The 21300-nt window shown below is 42.9% G+C and overlaps 1 protein-coding gene across 3 annotated transcripts in view; it reads right to left on the bottom strand.

Annotated features, from left to right (window-relative positions):
* The window catches only part of sema5a (sema domain, seven thrombospondin repeats (type 1 and type 1-like), transmembrane domain (TM) and short cytoplasmic domain, (semaphorin) 5A), a 195700-nt gene that overhangs the window by 102138 nt on the left and 72262 nt on the right, over positions 1 to 21300 (bottom strand). For all 3 annotated transcript variants that reach the window (XR_001322457.2, XM_014157212.2, XM_014157211.2), the window contains 2 exons: positions 7998 to 8060; positions 399 to 497 (listed from right to left, as the gene is read on the bottom strand). Coding sequence is in view for 2 of the 3 variants with exons in the window: in XM_014157212.2 (XP_014012687.1) it covers positions 399 to 497; positions 7998 to 8060 (162 nt within the window). In the remaining variant the exon portion in view is untranslated. The remainder of the gene's footprint in view (positions 1 to 398; positions 498 to 7997; positions 8061 to 21300) is intronic.

The following is a 21300-nucleotide window of genomic DNA, read 5'->3' on the forward strand; positions in this document are numbered from 1 at the left end:
CTTTCATATTAGCAGACCCACTCAGAGTAAATATGTGTTCTCCTATAACAGGGCTGATGAAATACCATCGTAATAATGTTTTGGCATTTATACTATATGTATTTCTGACGGAGTAGTCGTTATGAGACGGTGACCTTTGCATTTGCAGCTAACAAAATTAAAAATAAAATCTAAACACCGTCCTTCCCTCCACCTACACACCATATAATATAACCAACAGTCCACACACTTCCCTCCGGTTAAACTGCAGGTTTATATTCAGGTGGTGGAGTAGAACTAGAAGTAGAGGAGCATAGAGTAGTAGAAGAGAGGAAAAGAGAAGATAGTTGCAGATAAGAAAGTAAAGTAGAGGAGAGAAGAAAAAGGAGGGGATAGAAGAGATATGATTAGATTCTTACAGTGCGGTTGGTGCAGATGGGTGTGAAAGCATTGGTTCCACAGGTGAACAGTCTATCTCCATTCACCAGCAGCACTCTGATGTAATTCTGACACTCCTCCTGTGGAGAGGACAGAACAGCACAGCTAACATTAGCACTAATAGAATGACACAAACACAGGAATAAACACCTTAACCAAGTTTCAAGTATTTGCCATTTGTAAGTACATACATTGGAATTTCTCTTCAACGAGAGCTCAAAAAAGGTAGAAGAAGATAAAAAAAACACAAAGATTACGTATAATACAAATAATCACATATGCAAGATAAGAAAGTATATGTGTAAATACTAGCCAGTCACATCCAAACATTGCACTAACTCTGAATAATGAAGCTGCAGCCCTAGAGTACCTACAGATGTAGGATCTTAATTCAAGCCAGTTTGCTACAGTAGGAAAATAATCCTCCAGCAACAGGAAATGTAGGGGTTGATACAAGTCGAAAATTTCAAAGTGGAGATTACAAACTTCAGAAGCCTTTTTAAACCTCATGTTTTAAATGTCCTGCACTGCAGGAAAGTTCTCCTGCAACAGGGTGATCAAATTAAGATCCTACATCTGTTTTGGGAGTTTTTCTTTGCCTCTATTGCCTTGGCTAATCCTTTGGGGGTTAGCTTTAAGCCCGGGTTGAAAAGTGCTATACAAATAAAAAATGAATAAAATGTGATTGATTGAAACAGTGTAACAACACGACCTCTGTTTCCCCCAACACTATTCACACTGCTCAGTCTGTCAGGGGACTTTGTTAAAAACACACAACACTAACACCATGCTAGCAGTGAGAAGTCTTGTCAGAACATGGTGGATGTGTGTTTATGCATTGTCTGACTGGAGTCTTAAAATAAACCACTTGTATGGTAAGTTCCCCTGAGTCCGTCTGAAGGGACCTGGGGCTTGTGGTTCTGACGGCCCTCGTTCAGATTTAGGGCCAGTAAATCAAACTGTCTGGTGTACTAGAGATGCCCGGAGCCCCTCTCTGACTCTCTTTTTTCCTCTCTTTCTCGCTCTTCTATCTCCCTTTCTCCTTTCTCTTGCTTTCACGCTCGCTCTCTCCTCCACCTCTCTCTCTATCAGTGGTGCCTGATTTAAGAGTGTTACAAGGGACCGCTGAAGGGTTAGTGGGAGCAGTATATGTGTGTCTGTGGGAGGGGTAGAAGTCTGGTATATTTTATTTCCCCCTATCAAGATGGAGGTTAACTCGTAAAACCATTCATTTTCCTGTACTAAGCACATTGTATATGTGTGTGTCTCTCTCGCTGTGTGTTTGTGTGTCTCGCTGTGTGTGCGTGTGTCTGCCTTTTATAGTGTGGCTGCCTGTGTGTAAAACTCAACTCAGCACGGAGGTTGTTCCCCCAGCAAATAAGAAGCTGATTGTCTTGTGTCACAGTGTTGAAAACTTCCTGACAAACGTTCAGGCTCCTTATAGTAACACGGAGACTGTTATGCACGGCTCTCGAATGACAAACCAGACAGAGCTGCCGATCGACTCCCGTCAAGTCAATTTAAGTCCCTTTTCTTCTCCTGGTGGAAATAAATCAAAGGCGGTTCAGAGAGGCAGACACCGGCTTTAAAGAGCACAATCACTTGTAAATTCACTCAAGGCGGAGACACCGTATCTGTGAAATAACTTAAGTTACGGTATATTGCTGTGCGGCGGACTAAGTAATAAAACCCCCAACTCTGCCAAGTAAAAGGGAGAGATGAAGAGCGAGAGTGAGAGGGCGACAGAGTGAGAGGGCGAGAGAGTGAGAGGGCGAGAGAGTGAGAGAGCGAGAGTGAGAGGGCGAGAGAGTGAGAGAGCGAGAGTGAGAGGGCGAGAGTGAGAGGGCGAGAGAGTGAGAGAGAGAGAGAGAGAGAATTGAGCGTGAGAGAGTGAAAGACAGAGAGAGCGATAAAGAGAAAGAAAGAGAAAGAAAGAAATATGCAGAAAATGATGTCTTTAATGCTATTCTTAGTGTTCTGTACATTACTGGAGTGTCTCTTCAGAATCAACAACAAGAAAAACAATTCCTTAGGACTAAGGGCTAAGCTAGGACTAAGCTTAGTCTGTAATTCAGAATGACAATCATACACTGGCCAGTCCCTGCACACTTATAATGTGTTGTGTGTGTGTGTGTGTGTGTGTGTGTGTGTGTGTGTGTGTGTGTGTGTGTGTGTGTGTGTGTGTGTGTGTGTGTGTGTGTGTGTGTGTTATAGGCCTCTAACCACCTTTCACAGAGGGATAAACACACAGGCAAATCTCTCAGACTCCAACTAAAAAACGGAAATACCCACAAGGCCCCTGCAGTTCAGCACACGGTCACATTCAGTTATAAAGCATGTTATTTGGAGGAGGGTATGCAGGAAAACCACACACACACACACACAGACAGACAGACAGACAGACAGACAGACAGACAGACAGACAGACAGACAGACAGACAGACAGACAGACAGACAGACAGACAGACAGACAGACAGACAGACAGACAGACAGACAGACAGACAGACAGACAGACAGACACACACACACACACACACACACACACACACACACACACACACACACACACACACACACACAAACAGAAGAAAGGAAAACAGTGTCTGTGTATAGTCAGTTTAAATGAAAAGGTGTGTACTAAACCCACTAAATCCTACTTCAGACATAAATCACACATTATTGTCCGTGAGGGGTTTCTACAGTTTGAGTGAAGTCTAAGTTAAGTCTGAGTTATGAGTGGGTTTGTTTCATGTTGGGATGAGTCTGCTAACGGCCTCACCTCTGACTTCCCCCGACTGAAGCAGGCTCCTTTAGTGAATTCATCACAGGTGTGTGTGTGTGTGTGCATGCGCGTGTTTACACACACACACACACACACACACACACACACACACACACACACACACACACACACACACACACACACACACACACACACACACACACACAGCGCTCACTGACACAGAGATAGTGTATCCTAGAAATTACCGTAATGCTTTTGAATCATCACTTTTAGAGAGCAATGAACTAAAGTGGTACCAAGTGATTAACAAACCTGGGTAATACTTTCTATGAAGTCCACATGCACACTGCATTACACAGCATTAGACATGCACTCCTAATGCAGTATAAGTATAGTTATAGACGCACATAAAGACTCATAATTCTATATACCAATAGTCATAATGCATTATAAGTATCATCATAATCACTATAAAGGAATCTTTGTCATGGTGTGTTATAGCATACCTATAAGCCACTATAAAGGAATCGTTGATTGCTTCAGGTAAAGTGATGAAATGCCAAAGGCAGACAGATATGATAAACCATAAACGGCTCCTATACAATTATAAAGTGGTCGTTGTCTGCTTTCAGTAAAGTGAAACTTTCTGAATGTTTCATGATGAGATACTGTAACACAAAGCTCTTCATTCTTTCCCTCCTCTTTTTTATTAAAAACGCTACAGAAATTCCCTTCAAATCTTACAATTTACAATTTGGAATTCCTGCAAATTTGAATAACATAAATAACCCCAAAAAATAAAAAGACAAAATAAAAAGTAATTCCATCACTTTACCTGAAGCAATCAAAGATTCCTTTATAGTGGCTTATAGGTATGCTATAACACACCATAACAAAGATTCCTTTATAGTGGCTTATAGGTATGCTATAACACACCATAACAAAGATTCCTTTATAGTGGCTTATAGGTATGCTATAACACACCATAACAAAGATTCCTTTATAGTGGCTTATAGGTATGCTATAACACACCATAACAAAGATTCCTTTATAGTGGCTTATAGGTATGCTATAACACACCATAACAAAGATTCCTTTATAGTGGTTTATAGGTATGCTATAACACACCATAACAAAGATTACTTTATAGTGGTTTATAGGTATGCTATAACACACCATAACAAAGATTACTTTATAGTGGCTTATAGGTATGCTATAACACACCATAACAAAGATTCCTTTATAGTGGTTTATAGGTATGCTATAACACACCATAACAAAGATTCCTTTATAGTGGTTTATAGGTATGCTATAACACACCATAACAAAGATTCCTTTATAGTGGTTTATAGGTATGCTATAACACACCATAACAAAGATTCCTTTATAGTGGCTTATAGGTATGCTATAACACACCATAACAAAGATTACTTTATAGTGGCTTATAGGTATGCTATAACACACCATAACAAAGATTACTTTATAGTGGCTTATAAGTATGCTATAACACACCATAACAAAGATTATGATGCAACAATAATCATGTGCTGCTCATTGATAAAAACATTAGAATTGCATCGCACTCATAGTCATTATAATACTGTATGATCCTTTAGGAAGAAGTGATCAGCCATGATGAAGCAGTATGTTGCAGTATATTCTAAGTGATTATGATGATACTTATAATGCATTATGACTATTGGTATATTATGAGTCTTTATGAGTCTTTATGTGTGTCTATAACTATGCTTATACAGCATTGCGAGTGCATGTCTAATGCTGTATAATGCAGTGTGCATATGGGCTTCACAGAAAGTGTTACCCACACCTGAAAGTAACAAACTGTGCACCTACTACCTTTTTAAATGCTATTTTGGGACAGAACACAATGTATGTACTGTTTATCCAAGCAATATCAAAGTTATTTTGCAAAATGTTGATTTGGAGTGGGCCCTCTCGCTATTAAGACTGGTCGATACACTGTTGTAACTTTAATGGGTTACAGAGTTAATGTTTACAGTTAATTCATTGAGCTGTATCTAATGATATTTTCTTTACAGTTATTTACATATGTAATTGTATTAGAATTCGTGTGTTGGAGATTGAGAGAACTACATACATATTTTTGTTGTATTGGTTAGTATTGGATTACGCTTTTGACTGCAAGTTCCAGAATGCCTTGCGACAGGAAGTAGAGAGAGAACACACCAGTTACGTACAAGTGACAAGTGATTATCCTGACTTTCGCTAGCAACTTTCTTTTATTGTTTTGTAGAATCTAAAGTTGTTAAATGTAACGTGAACAAGTAGTATTACTAAAAGAAGCTTTCATTTCAAACCCGACGTCCCGAGTCATTACTTTGAAGATAGTTATTCTATATATGTGTATGTATTTCTTGTAAAGATCATTACATTGAAACAGAAGTTCATGCCTTCCTTGCTTTACTGTGGGTTGTACAACAACATTAGAGATGATCCTTACTGTGGGTGGTACAACAACATTAGAGATGATCCTTACTGTGGGTTGTACAACAACATTAGAGATGATCCTTACTGTGTGTTGTACAACAACATTAGAGATGATCCTTACTGTGTGTTGTACAACAACATTAGAGATGATCCTTACTGTGGGTGGTACAACAACATTAGAGATGATCCTTACTGTGGGTTGTACAACAACATTAGAGATGATCCTTACTGTGGGTTGTACAACAACATTAGAGATGTTCCTTACTGTGTGTTGTACAACAACATTAGAGATGATCCTTACTGTGGGTGGTACAACAACATTAGAGATGATCCTTACTGTGGGTGGTACAACAACGTTAGAGATGATCCTTACTGTGGGTGGTACAACAACATTAGAGATGATCCTTACTGTGGGTTGTACAACAACATTAGAGATGATCCTTACTGTGGGTTGTACAACAACATTAGAGATGATCTTTACTGTGGGTTGTACAACAACATTAGAGATGATCCTTACTGTGGGTGGTACGACAATATTAGAGATGATCCTTACTGTGGGTTGTACAACAACATTAGAGATTATCCTTACTGTGGGTTGTACAACAACATTAGAGATGATCCTTACTGTGGGTGGTACAACAACATTAGAGATGTTCCTTACTGTGGGTTGTACAACAACATTAGAGATGATCCTTACTGTGGGTTGTACAACAACATTAGAGATGATCCTTACTGTGGGTTGTACAACAACATTAGAGATGATCCTTACTGTGGGTTGTACAACAACATTAGAGATGATCCTTACTGTGTGTTGTACAACAACATTAGAGATGATCCTTACTGTGGGTTGTACAACAACATTAGAGATGATCCTTACTGTGGGTGGTACAAAAACATTAGAGATGATCCTTACTGTGGGTTGTACAACAACATTAGAGATGATCCTTACTGTGGGTTGTACAACAACATTAGAGATGATCCTTACTGTGGGTTGTACAACAACATTAGAGATGATCCTTACTGTGGGTTGTACAACAACATTAGAGATGATCCTTACTGTGGGTTGTACAACAACATTAGAGATTATCTTTTTGGTCAGCTGCCCAGCCAAAATGAACATTTTATGAAAATATTAAACTATGGGAAATGTTATTAAGAAAAATGTCTGAGCCGTGTGAATGTCTGAGCCGTGTGAATGTCTGAGCAGTGTGAATGTCTGAGCAGTGTGAATGTCTGAGCCGTGTGAATGTCTGAGCAGTGTGAACGTCTGAGCCGTGTGAATGTCTGAGCAGTGTGAATGTCTGAGCCGTTTGAATGTCTGAGCAGTGTGAATGTCTGAGCAGTGTGAACGTCTGAGCCGTGTGAATGTCTGAGCAGTGTGAATGTCTGAGCAGTGTGAATGTCTGAGCAGTGTGAACGTCTGAGCCGTGTGAATGTCTGAGCAGTGTGAATGTCTGAGCAGTGTGAATGTCTGAGCAGTGTGAATGTCTGAGCAGTGTGAATGTCTGAGCCGTGTGAATGTCTGAGCAGTGTGAACGTCTGAGCCGTGTGAACGTCTGAGCAGTGTGAATGTCTGAGCAGTGTGAATGTCTGAGCCGTGTGAATGTCTGAGCAGTGTGAATGTCTGAGCAGTGTGAATATCTGAGCAGTGTGAATGTCTGAGCAGTGTGAATGTCTGAGCAGTGTGAATGTCTGAGCCGTGTGAATATCTGAGCAGTGTGAATGTCTGAGCAGTGTGAATGTCTGAGCCGTGTAAATGTCTGAGCCAAAACCTGCCATCTTATCCTCAAACAGTTTAATAAAGGTTAAATAAAATAAAATCATCCAACGGAGACATTTCTTTTTAAGTGCCTAATTGTCCTTTCATCCACTGTTTTTAATAAAATACAATAAGTATGCATACATGTGCATAGATGATGTAATGTACCGTGTTTGACCATGATTGTGTTTAGTGTCTCAACTCAATTTGAGCGGTCCACAATGTGGTAAAAAAAAATCTGTATTTTATATTATTGTGAAGTGATATTTAAATACACTGTTCTCACTCACTCACTCACACACACACACACACACACACACACACACACACACACACACACACACACACACACACACACACACACACACACACACACACACACACACACACACACACACACACACACACACACACAAGAAAGGAAAACAGTGTCTGTGTATAGTCAGTTTAAATGAAAAGGTGTGTACTAAACCCACTAAATCCTACTTCAGACATAAATCACACATTATTGTCCATGAGGGGTTTCTACAGTTTGAGTGAAGTCTAAGTTAAGTCTGAGTTATGAGTGGGTTTGTTTCATGTTGGGATGAGTCTGCTAACGGCCTCACCTCTGACTTCCCCCGACTGAAGCAGGCTCCTTTAGTGAACTCATCACAGTGCCACTCCGCCTCCTGTCAACACAAAAATAACATTAGAAACACAAGATACTGGTGTTAAACTGCATTAGAAACACAAGATACTGGTGTTAAACTGCATTAGAAACACAAGATACTGGTGTTAAACTGCATTAGAAACACAAGATACTGGTGTTAAACTGCATTAGAAACACAAGATACTGGTGTTAAACTGCATTAGAAACACAAGATACTGGTGTTAAACTGCATTAGAAACACAAGATACTGGTGTTAAACTGCATTAGAAACACAAGAAACTGGTGTTAAACTGCATTAGAAACACAAGATACTGGTGTTAAACTGCATTAGAAACAGACACTGAAACCGCATGACACAATGGAAACACATAGGCATTAAACGAAGAGAACATTAAACATTGGGCAAAAAAATATGAATGGTTCATTAACAACATTGTAAACCAACAATAAAACAGCTTTTAGAAACACTCAATAAACTGACACTTGAGCAGTAGACAACAGTTTAATAATGAACAGTGACAACATTCTACAATAGCCGTTTTCTGTAGGCAGGTATACCACATCACATTGTTTTAAATACGGTGAAGACTATTTCCTCCAGTGGTATAGTATTGGCCACTACAACCAACCTCTCTCCCTTTCCCATTCTTTATATGGCTGTGGTTCATCGACCCACACAGAGGCTGAATGAATACATCCTACACAACAGACCGCATCCTATCGGTGTACCAGTGCACGTTAAATACGAACACTGAATTCAATTAACGCGCCCACCCACCAGGGCTCACTCCAGACACGAGGGAGCGAGCACAGAGACGGATGACAATGTGATTTACACCAGGGGAGAAAATGAGGGATACTTAGACATGAGAGAGCAATCACAGAACTGAATGTCAATGTGATTTACATGGGAGGAAATGTTGAGATGCTTTTCACGTTTTTACTAGCAGAGAGGAATTAGGAGATAAAACCTAGGCCTATCCTCTAAGGATGAGAATTCAATACACTCTGATTCCTCAACTGTAATTTCACTTCTGGTACTCCAGGGGGTTTTCATTGATAAAGGTTCTGTAGTAATGGAATGAAATGACTGCTGGCGTCAAGCCAGTGAAACGATGGACGGAGGGAGGAGGAGAACAGCCATTACCGCCACTCCAGAGATTAGGGAGTGAATGGAAAGTTTCTGTAATAATTACTGTACCGGTGTAACTTAATGTACCACTCCGGAAGTTTATGAACCACTTGCTAGCTATAAGTCCCATTATAATTGTGTTTCACTGTAACTCTTGACCACTTTCCCCATTCATTCATTTAGCCAGGTAAATCATGAAGAGCAGTTTCTATTTTTACAATATGGTAAACTACTTGAGGGAACGTTATACTGTATGGATACAATTTTTTAGGATAGAAAATAAATCATATTTTCATCTTAAATATACTCTATATTTCAACTTTGTATAAGGACGAAACGAGGGGAAGGTAGCCTAATGAGTTGAAACCACCTTTTACATTAAGAACCTGTTAAACTATACCAAACACATTATTATAATGTTTCCATCTGATTCAGGATTGAAAGTTGTATATCAGCTGTATATCGTGCAGAAAGAGAGGATAAGTTGAAACCCCTCAGCAGAAACTTTCTTTCATTTCCTCCTCAGACAGGAACAGTGCACTGAAATTCTCCTCAGTGGTTTTTATGAGGAAGCCTTAACTCCACCGTCGCAATGGCCTAAAAGTAGTAACAGGAAGTAGAGATATTGCACGCACACACACGCACACACACACACGCACGTGTGCACACACACACACGCACGCACGCACGCACGCATACACGCACAGGTAGCCTAGAGGTTGGGCCATTGGGCCATTAACTGAAAGGTTTCTGGTTTGAATACCGGGGCCGGCAAGGTGTAAAAATCTGTTGCTGTGCCCCTGTGCTAATTTCACTCCCTGGGGTGTCTCAGGGGGAGTTGGGATATGCAAAAAAACACACTTGTGTGTAACAGGACAAAATATAAGCACCCCCAAATAATAATTATTATTATTATTACCCACACACCTGGCAGGTTCACGTGGGAACAGGAGGCGGGAGAAGGGGGGATGAGAAGGAGAACGAAAATAGGATAGAGGCCCAGCATAAAGTGGAGGGAGGCAGAAGGTGGTGGATTGTGTGTGTGTGTGTGTGTGTGTGTGTGTGTGTGTGTGTGTGTGTGTGTGTGTGTGTGTGTGTGTGTGTGTGTGTGTGTGTGTGTGTGTGTGCGTGGCCACCACTCAGCTGTATCTGTCAGGATGCCAGATGACATTCCAGGCCAAAGCTAGCTATTTTAGGGACAGTGCTCCTCTGACACAAACCACACATAAGCACAAGCAGCTCAGCATGCCAACCCAGCTTGCACAGCACTGGCTGTCCCTATGAGTAGGCTATGCGTGTGCAGTACGTGCTCTCAGAAATTACAGGGGAAATACCAAAAGGTTTGGTCTAACTCAAACACAAACATTCTCTAGTCTGTCTGTGAAATGGTATTAGATAGTAATGATGAGGTAGAATAATCAATAATATTACGAAAGAGCTTTGTGGGCACTAACGGATTCAATAAAACAAATCATTACTCATTCAAATGTATTATAATAATCAAATATAAATAGAACAATTCAGAAGAGATTCAATACTCATACTTATTCCACTTTCAAAAATGGCTACTATAATAAAATATGAAGTGAATATTATCCATCTTTCCTAAAACCAGTAATATATTGGCATCATTTACCACCTCTCACACCCCAGTACCACAGTGCCAAGACATCAAATGGGCCAGAATACCTAGCCGTGCATCGATGCAAAGTCTAGAACCAAAATCTTAAAACATTAAACACCCATTACAACGCTATTATTTAGCCTCTTTGTGCTCTGCAGACGAAATAGCTCTCTTAAAGTGAAATATAATCTCTAGTGTGCTGACATTTATTCTAATTATCAGCTCTCAACTTTAGGTCTCTGATACACAGCCCTTTTTAGTTAGAAAGAAAAGCTGCTTTTCAGAAGTATCTACTGGTCTGAAAGCAGCTGTAGGGCATAATCACATGCAGGCATTCAGTGTTTGGGACTTAAAGTGATTTGAATCTGGAGATATGCATGTTCTCTCTACCCACCCTCTCTCTTCACTACACTGTCCTCAGTACTGTTTGATAACCAAGAGATGAGCCTTTGTGCAGAGACCATGTGTGTCTTCACTACTAAGAGGCCCATTGTTACTCTAAGGTGGGTGTTAGGGAGAGACAGAGAGAGCGTGGTCAGAGGACAGACAGAGGGAGAGAGAAACAGAAGGGTGGCAGAAAAAGAGATTGGGGGTGAGAGAGAGAGAGAGAGAGAGAGAGAAAGAGAGAGAGTGGTTGGGGGGACATAACATAGGACAGGGACTTAGGCAGAGAGAGAAAAGGGAGAGCAAGGAAGAGAAATGGAAAGACAGAGAAAAACAGAGAAGGACAGAGAGAGAGAGAGAGAGAGAGAGAGAGAGAGAGAGAGAGAGAGAGAGAGAGAGAGAGAGAGAGAGAGAGAGAGAGAGAGACAGACAGAGAATCCAAAACAGTGTTCTTCTCCCCAGACAACCAGACATGATAGCATCTATTTTGCATAAAGAGAGCCACACTTTATGTCTAGAGTAGATACTGTCTTGGGAGTCCTTCATAAGACTAGGACATTATGAGGAGAGACAGAGAGCAGAGACATCTGTATCTGTTCGAAATGTCTTTTGACCGTTTTTTTGTTGCGACATTTAGAATTCTGACTGATGTCTGGCTGATGTAAGCCGATGAAAGGTTCTGACAAGAAATTGGCCCTGAAGTCATATTAAAATATGTGTCTATTTCACTACAGTCCCAGATAGTTACAGTCATCAGAGCAGAGCTGTCAGTCAACATGTAGGTAGGGTATTTAAAATCTTAATCAGGTATGTAATTGACTGAAAAACATCCTCAGAGACTGTAGTCTCACCATAATGTATGACATCAAATATGACGGTGTTCAGTATACACAGGGCAGACAGTCAATTAGTCACTATCAGTGTCAACATTGACCATCATCCACAGTCAAACCATTAGTTTCCGAACCCCATCACCCCTCTCAGCCCCTTTAACGGACCAGTCCAAGTTATTATTGAGTGTGCTGTGTATCTCTATTCTGTGGCCCCATTCCACTGACTCAGTCCTCTGTATTATTCCATGCATTTAAATGGAGGAGTTATTCCGACTTGGCCAATTTAAAGAAGCTGAGCTATTGGAGCTAACAGAGGTGTTCCGTTAGCGCTTGCTAAGCAGGGGTAATTGTCTCTCAGACAGAAAGCGTGATGGGAAGAGAGAAGCTGCTGAAATACAACACACTGGGAACTTATTTTGCATCTTGCATTAAATGTCTTCATTATAGCAAAAAAAAATGTTTCATGGCATATCTGCTATTTATTTCACATACTGCACTCCACATTGAATGTGAACAATGCTACTGCTACTATAGAACTCGTCCAGCAATAACTGCCTAATGCTTCGATCCACAACACTGTCTGAAAAACTAGACTGTCTCTGTGTTCCAGTTTAGATTTTCTGTGTCAGAGGAAATAGCCTACTAATGAAGGATTTAAAACATCATGTCTCTCTGAAGGCCATTCTATTAACGATAGAACAGAGGGAGAGAGAAAGAGAAAGAGAGAGAGAGAGAGAGAGAGAGAGAAACAGGACAGGAAGGAAGGAAAACTGAGGTCTAGAACCCAGGTGATCATCCATCACCGTGGGCAAGACAATGGGATGTGAACACAATGCAGACAGAGAGCAGGTGATTCATCAAGGAAGTGCTCGGTCCAACCCACAGCAGCTACTGTACAGGGTGTACAGGGTGCAAAGGCTCATGGAAGTATGGTACAGTGGTGCCAAGGCTGACTCTGCTGACTGGGGTTGGCAAGGGGTGAGTGTAGGACAGTGAGGGAGTAGGGGGTAAGGCTAGGGGGTAAGAAGGGGGTAGAAGGGGGTAAGGGCTGGGGTATTGACATAGGGGCTGTTCACACTAGACAAGTTAGTCATTGCAGAGTAGGCCTACTTTACCTGCCGCCAGATTCTATATAAACCAGATTCTGAGTGTGTGTTTGTGTTGTAAAAACACTCCATCTGATGGCAATCAGAAACTTCTCAGAAACTTTTCACTTCAAATCATTGTTTTGCTTTGTATTCTGAGAGTGTTTACAACACAAAAACAGTTCATCAGACAAAGTACTATCTCTTGCCTGAGTCGTCTGTACCCTTCCTGTTCATAGCCCCAATTGAAGAGATAATCCATGGGGAATGCAATCAAAGACACACAGAAATTGCAAAAGAGTTCTCTCGCTCTCGCTTTCTCGCTCTCTCTCTCTTCATCTCCAATGTTATCCCTTCTTCTCCGAGCAGAGGACTTCACTTCTTCTCTCCCATATGCTTTTCTAAAACCTTGACTTTATTGTTCATTACAGTCAGGAAGTAGGAAGAGAGAGGGGGAGAGAAGGAGGGAGGGAAGAAGAGCGTTTTGCTGAGGTAACAGAGGACAGTGAGATTATGATAGCAGGCCTCAGCCAGTATCGATCTCCTGGTGAACTCTATATCTGCAGTACCACAGGACAGACAGAAGGCAGTTAGCTGGCTAGCAGCACATCAACTGCCACCACTCTCTGAAACTCCAAACAACACAACACTGCCAAGAGGCTCCAGGTTTCATTTTAAGTGATGAGGGTTAGTTTGAGGGAAAATTAGAGGGATTTCAATCAATAATGCCGGAAAAAATTTCTAGAGGTCTGGTTTATTTTTCCTTCATACATCGAAGGATGACCTTGGCTGTTTTGACATGCTCATAAATATATTTTCTTTGTACATAAAGGATTAAGTCTGAGCATTGATTAAACATCAAATGGTAATTCTACCTCGTCTCTTCTTGTATAAAAAAAATCATGCACGGCATAGCTCTCAGCACTAAGCTTCATCAAGACACACAAGACACGAGAGTGTAGTTTGTAGGTCATTTCCCACAGTAGACTACTTTATTTTTTCAACAACAATGTAGACAAGTAAAATCAACAAACCCTGTGAGTATTCTGGTAGTGCATTCTTTCTAGGAATGTATTATTTCTTTGTTTCTTTGTTAGGGACCATGTACAACATGCCATTGCACCAGATTTAACTAGATAGTACATTTTCATCTGTAGTCCCCGTATTGCGGTTTCATAAACAATATTCCCATCATAAATTAACTTGATCAATCTTTAATGCACTTAATATGAGCTGAGAGGCACCGGCAGGGGAGACTTCCTTCATAATGAAACCTAACACAGAAAGAATATAAGAGATGCCAAGAACGCCAAGGATGCAAATTTCACCGCAATGAAAATAATTGCATCTTTTAAAGAGAGGAGAGGAGAGGGTAAATTAAAACGAGAGGAGGGGGTAAAGGGTAGTGGAGCTGATGGACAAAGCAGAATATGTCACGCCCTGATCGGTTTCACCTGTCTTTGTGATTGTCTCCACCCACCTCCAGGTGTCACCCGATTTCCCCATTTTCCCATGGTATTTATTTCTGTGTTCTCTGTTTGTCTGTTGCCAGTTCGTCTTGTCTTGTCAACCAGTGTGTTTTTCCATGCTCCTGCTTTTTCCTTGCCTCTGTTTTTCTAGTCCTCCTGGTTTTGACCTTTTGCCTGCCCTGACTCTGAACCCACCTGCCTGACCATTCAGCCTGCCCTTACCTTGAGCCTGCCTGCTTCCTTGTACCCTTTGGAACTCTGACCTGGTTAATGAACTTTTGCCTGTCCTCGACCTGCCCCTTGTTGTTTAATTAATATCAGAGGCTCTAACCATCTGCCTCCTGTGTCTGCATCTGGGTCTCGCCCTGTGTCGTTATAGTACGAACTGGCCATGACTGACCCAGCAGACTTGGACACCATTAAAAAGCCACCATTAAAAAACACGACGAGCTACTTCAGAACCTTATGGAATGGTTCCAATCTCTGGCGGAACGCCACAACCAGGGGTTCAAGGCCCCTGTTGGGGCTCGGGGGCAGTATTGAGACATTTTGAAAAAAATATGTGCCCATTTTTAACTGCCTCCTACACCAACTCAGAAGCTAGGATATGCATATTATTAACACATTCGGATAGAAAACACTCTGAATTTTCTAAAACAGTTTGAATGGTGTCTGTAAGTATAACAAAACTCATATTGCAGGCAAAAACCTGTGAAAAATAGATAAAAAAAAATGTGAATTTTGTGACTGTACTATTTAGTGTCATTGTTTTATAGATACCATAGTGAGAAAGGATTCATTTCGCAACACCTACAGCTTCCACTAGATGTCAACGATCTTTATAAAGTTGTTTGAAGCGTCTATGATAAACAGAGAGCAAATTAGAATCCAAGGAAGTTGACATGTCATCACTTCATTTTTTTGCGCCTGCGCATAAATCTGAGAAACGTGAGTTTGTCATCATTTTTTATCTAGACATAGGATAGGTTGTGTGAAAATATTACTGATGTTTAACGTTAAAAATGGACCAAAAGATTAATGCTAAACAACATTTGACATGTTTGAACAAACATAAATAGATTATTTACTAGGTTTTTTTAGCTTTTCGGCGTGATTTTACCAGCCCCCCACCACGTTTTGTGGGAGCATAATGAACGCTAAGTACTTGGTGTTATTTGGACATAAATTATGAACTTTGTCAAAAGAAACCACATTTGTTCCGGACCTGGGATGCCTTCCGGACCTGGGATGCCTGTCTTCTGATGGAGATAATCAAAGGTAAGGGGATATTTACAATGTTATTATCGATTTTAGATGATGCTAACTGTATAGCATAGCCTGTTGTTCTTAGCATAGCACCCCGTTTATTGCAAAATGTGATTTCCCAGTAAAGTTATTTTGAGATCTGGCCATTCGGTAGCAATTACGAGATGATAATATATTATTCTTTGAATGACAATATTATAATTTACCAATGTTTTCGAATAGTAATTTTGTTATGTTCACCGGAAGCATTTCAGAGAAGAAAAAAATCTGAATTTCACGCTACTGTAAAATGCTGTTTTTGGATATAAATATGAACTTGATGGAACAAAAAATGCATGTATTGTATAACATAATGTCCTAGGAGTGTCATCTGATGGAGATTGACAAAAGTTAGTGCATAATTCAAGCTGGTTTCTGCTTTTGGTGACGCCTGACCTTGAATTGAAAATGGATGTTTGTACTTTTGTGGCTATGTACTGTCCTAACATAATCTAACTTTATGCTTTTGCCGTAAAGCCTCTTTGAAAATCGAACAATGTGGTTAGATTAAGGAGATGTTTATCATTTAAATTGTGTAAAATAGTTGATTGTTTGAGAAATTGAAATTATTAGATTTTTGATGTTTTGAATTTCCAGCCTTGTTAGCAATCCCGGCTCGGGGTTCATTGCTAACCTGTAGCCCCAACAGGTTAATGGAGCAGGTCTGTGAATTATCTCACAGGCAGCATGCCACATCTGAGACCTCCCAGTCACTCAGTAACCCACCTACCAGCGGTGGGTTTGTTCAGCCTACCCCGTTTCCCCGAGAACCCCGCATACCTCTTCCTCCGGAGCGATATACTGGGGATCCTGGAACCTGCCGGGCGTTTCTTTCCCAGTGCTCCCTTATTTTTGAGCTACAGCCATCTTTGTTCCTTTCGAATCGGTCGAAGATAGCGTATCTTATTATGCTAATGTCTGGAAGGGCACTCTCCTGGGCTACAGCTGTTTGGGAGAAACAATCTGGTGTTTGCTATTATCTGTAGGATTTTATGGCAGAGGTGAGGAAGGTGTTCGATTCTCCGGTGCCTGGGAGAGAGGCGGCCCGAAAACTACTGAAATTAAATCAGAACTCCCATAGTGTGGCAGACTACGCAATAGATTTTCGCACATTGGCCACCGAGAGTGCCTGGAATCCGGAGGCCGTGTTCAATACCTTCACGGACTATCAGAGGAGATAAAAGATGAGCTAGCAGCCCGGGAGTTTCCTTTGGACCTCGATTCCCTCATCTCCTTTACCATTAGGATTGATGGGCGTCTACGGGAACTCAGGAATGAGAGGAGGTCGGGTCTCGGCAATACTCGTTCATCTGCTGCTGCTTGTTCACCTCCGAAGGAACCCGGAAGTCCCCAAAGGCTGCATTTCTGAGAAGATCCGAAGCCACCCGAGTTCCCTGGAATCATGGGCGACGGGTCTGTCGGATACACTGGAACCTATGCAACTGGGCAGAGCTAGATTATCGCCTAGGGAATGTTCACGTAGGCTAAGCTCCAACAGTTGTCTGTATTGTGGTGCTGCGCGGAATTAAATAGCCACCTGCCCAGTAAAGAGACCTAACTCATTAGTAGGCACGATTAGTAGGTACACTGGTGAGCCAGACTGGGAATTCACTAATTCCCATTACCCAAACTCCTTTTTTTTTGTGATCCTGCTGTGGGGAGACCAGTCTAAGACTCTACGGGTGCTCATTGACTCTGGGACAGATGAGAGTTTTATGGACGCTATCCTGTTATCGGAAATAGGTATCTCCACTCAACTCCTCTCCTTTCCAAGAACGCCAGGGCACTGGACGGCCGCTCCATTGGAAGAGTCACGCACAGAACAGTTCCCATTAATCTGCGGGTATCTGGAAATCACAATGAGTCAATACAGATTCTCCTCAGTGAGTCTCCCCACATCCCTGTTGTTTTGGGATTTTCTTGGCTCCAGAAGCACAACCTCGATATTGACTGGACCATTGGTTCATTCCTGGGTTGGAGCCCGTTCTGTCATTCACATTGCCTGAAGGCAACGCAGCCTCCCCCGGAACGTCCACCTCCAGGGTTAAGTCCAGCCTCGGATTTCTCTGCAGTTCCCGCAGAGTACCATGACCTCCTGGAGGTTTTCAGCAAGGCTCATGCTACCTCCCTTCCTCCACACCGTTCTTACGATTGTGCTATTGACCTCCTCCGGGCACCACACCGCCTCGAGGCTGGCTATATTCCCTGTCTGGCCCTGAGACCAAGGCCATGGAGGAGCACATTGAGGACTCTCTGGCTACTGGGAGTATTCACCCTTCTGCCTCCCCTGCCAGTGCAGGGTTCTTCTTTGTGGGGAAGTAGGACAAGACCCTGCATCCATATATTGATTACCGGGGCCTCAATGACATCACAATCAAGAATCGTTACCCTCTACCACTCCTATCCTCGGCTTTTGCACCTCTCCAGGAGGCTACCATATTTTCCAAACTGGACCTTCGGAATGTCTACCACCTTGTTCGGATACGCAAAGGAGACGAGTGGAAGACGGCCTTCAACACTGCCAGTGGACACTATGAGTACTTATCATGCCGTACACTCCCACTGTCTTCCAAGCCCTGGTCAACGATGTGCTCCGGGACATGTTGAATCGTTTTGTATTTGTCTACCTCGACAACATCCTGGTTTTCTCTTGTTCTGCCCAAGAACACGTTCTCCATGTTCGACAAGTCCTTCAGTGCCTCCTGGAGAATCAGTTGTTTGTAAAAGCAGAGAAGTGTGAGTTCCTCCACTCCACTATCTCCTTTCTGGGATATGTCATCACTGAAGGGAATGTCCAAATGGATCCAGAAAAGTTGAGAGCGGTGGTGGATTGTCCCCAACCCACGTCCAGGGTGCAGCTACAACAGTTTCTGGGGTTTGCTCATTTCTACCGCCGTTTCATTCGAGGCTACAGCACCCTGGCGGCTCCCCTCTCTGTACTCACCTCTCCCAAGGTACCGTTCACATGGTCCCCAGCAGTGGACAGGGCTTTTATGGATCTGAAACAGCGATTCACTACTGTCCTCATCCATCCGGACCCGACCCGTCAGTTTGTGGTTGAGGTTGACGCTTTCAATGTGGGAGTGGGGGCCATCCTTTCCCAGCGTTCCGTCCAGGACCAAAAGCTTCATACCTGTGCCTTCATGTCCCATCATCTCAACTCTTTGGAAATGAACTATGATGTTGGGAACCGGGAACTCCTGGCGGTTAAGATGGCTCTGGAGGAGTGGAGGCACTGGCAGGAAGGGGCAGAACATCCATTTTTGATATGGACTCACCATAAGAATTTAGAATACCTCTGCACTGTCAAGCGCCTTAACTCGAGGCAAGCCCGTTGGGCCCTGTTATTCACCAGGTTCAATTTCCCCATCTCCTACCGCCCAGGTTCCAAAAATGTGAAGCCAGATGCCCTCTCTTGCCTGTACAGTTCCGCTGCCACACCCTCTGAATCTGAGACCATCCTCCCTGCCTCATGTCTTGCGGCTTCGGTTGTCTGGGGTATTGAGGCCCTGGTCCGCAAGGCACAACATTCCTAGCCAGACCCTGGGGGGGGGGGCATTCCAGCCCGGCCTTAGGTCCTGGAATGGGCTCACTCCTCCAGGCTTACCTGTCATCCTGGTGCCCGTCGTACCCTGGCTTTCATCCAACAACGCTTCTGGTAGCCCACCATGGCTCCTGATGTCTCGGCCTTAGTTGCCGCATGCACTGTGTGTACTCAAAATAGGACTCCGCGGCAAGCTCCGTCTGGCCTCGTTCAGCCACTCCCTGTTCCTCATCGCCCCTGGTCCCATATTTCCCTGGATTTTGTCACTGGGCTTCCCCTGTCAGATGGCAACACCACCATCCGTTTTCCTCATTATTCCCAGGGTATTTGTTCTGTGTTCTCTGTTTGTCTGTTGCCCGTTCGTCTTGTCTTGTCAACCAGCGTGTTTTTCCATGCTCCTGCTTTTTCCTTGCCTCTGTTTTTCTAGTCCTCCTGGTTTTGACCTTTTGCCTGCCCTGACTCTGAGCCCACCTGCCCTTACCTTGAGCCTGCCTGCCTCCCTGTACCATTTGGAACTTTGACCTGGTTAATTAACTTTTGCCTGTCCTCGACCTGCCTCTTGCCTGCCCCTTGTTATTTAATAAATATCAGAGACTCTAACCATCTGCCTCCTGTGTCTGCATCTGGGTCTCGCCCTGTGTCATTATAGAAGAAGGTAAATGAGGAGAGGAGAAGAAAAGAGAGGAGAGCGGGAAAGAGGAGAAGAGATGTGAAGAGGGGGAGAATTAGAGGAGAGAGAGAAGAGAACAGGGGGAGAGGATAAGTACAAGAAGAAAGGAGAGAAGAGAAGAAGAGAAAAATAGAAGAGAAGGTAGCAATCAAAGTAGTACTAAATCTCAATAGCACTCCGACCACTTCAGCTGAGCCCTGTTTTTTTTTAGATAGGTAGCTCCTTAACTCTCTAACCTAAAACCCTGTTCCTGTCAGATGCAAAGCAGTCTCTAGACTCAGGGTCAGTTTAAATTGGCAGTTGGCCCGTGGTCCAGATTACCAAGGCTTTCTCTCTCTGGAGATGGGGCCTGCCTGGGGTGAAGGAGGGTTGATAGGGGCTAGAGGAATCTACACTGAGTGAGGGATGAGATAAAGGCTAAGAGGGATGGATGAAGGGATGGGGAGGATGAGAGAAGAAAGGATGGGATGAAGCATCTTTAATAACCAGCCCTGTCCCAGTGAGCGCCCTACACTGGCTTCCTGTTAAGGCAAGGGCTGATTTCAAGGTTTTACTGCTAACCTACAAAGCATTACATGGGCTTGCTCCTACCTATCTTTCCGATTTGGTCCTGCCGTACATACCTACACGTGCGCTACGGTCACAAGACGCAGGCCTCCTAATTGTCCCTAGAATTTCTAAGCAAACGGCTGGAGGTAGGGCTTTCTCCTATAGAGCTCCATTTTTATGGAATGGTCTCCCTACCCATGTGAGAGACGCAGACTCAGTCTCAACCTTTAAGTCTTTACTGAAGACTTATCTCTTCAGTAGGTCCTATGATTAAGTATAGTCTGGCCCAGGAGTGTGAAGGTGAACGGAAAGGCTGGAGCAACGAACCGCCCTTGCTGTCTCTGCCTTGCCGGTTCCCCTCTCTCCACTGGGATTCTCTGCCTCTAACCCTATTACAGGGGCTGAGTCACTGGCTTACTGGTGTTCTTCCATGCCGTCCATGGGAGGGGTGCGTCACTTGAGTGGGTTGAGTCACTGACGTGGTCTTCCTGTCTGGGTTGCCCCCCCCACCCCACAGTGTCTTCTGATGCCCTCCTGTCTCAGCCTCCAGTATTTATGCTGCAGTAATTTATGTGTCGGGGGGCTAGGGTCAGTCTGTTACATCTGGAGTATTTCTCTTGTCTTATCCGGTGTCCTGTGTGAATTTAAATATGCTCTCTCTAAT

This window comes from Salmo salar, chromosome ssa19, assembly GCF_905237065.1.
Source record: "Salmo salar chromosome ssa19, Ssal_v3.1, whole genome shotgun sequence".
NCBI lineage: Eukaryota > Metazoa > Chordata > Actinopteri > Salmoniformes > Salmonidae > Salmo > Salmo salar.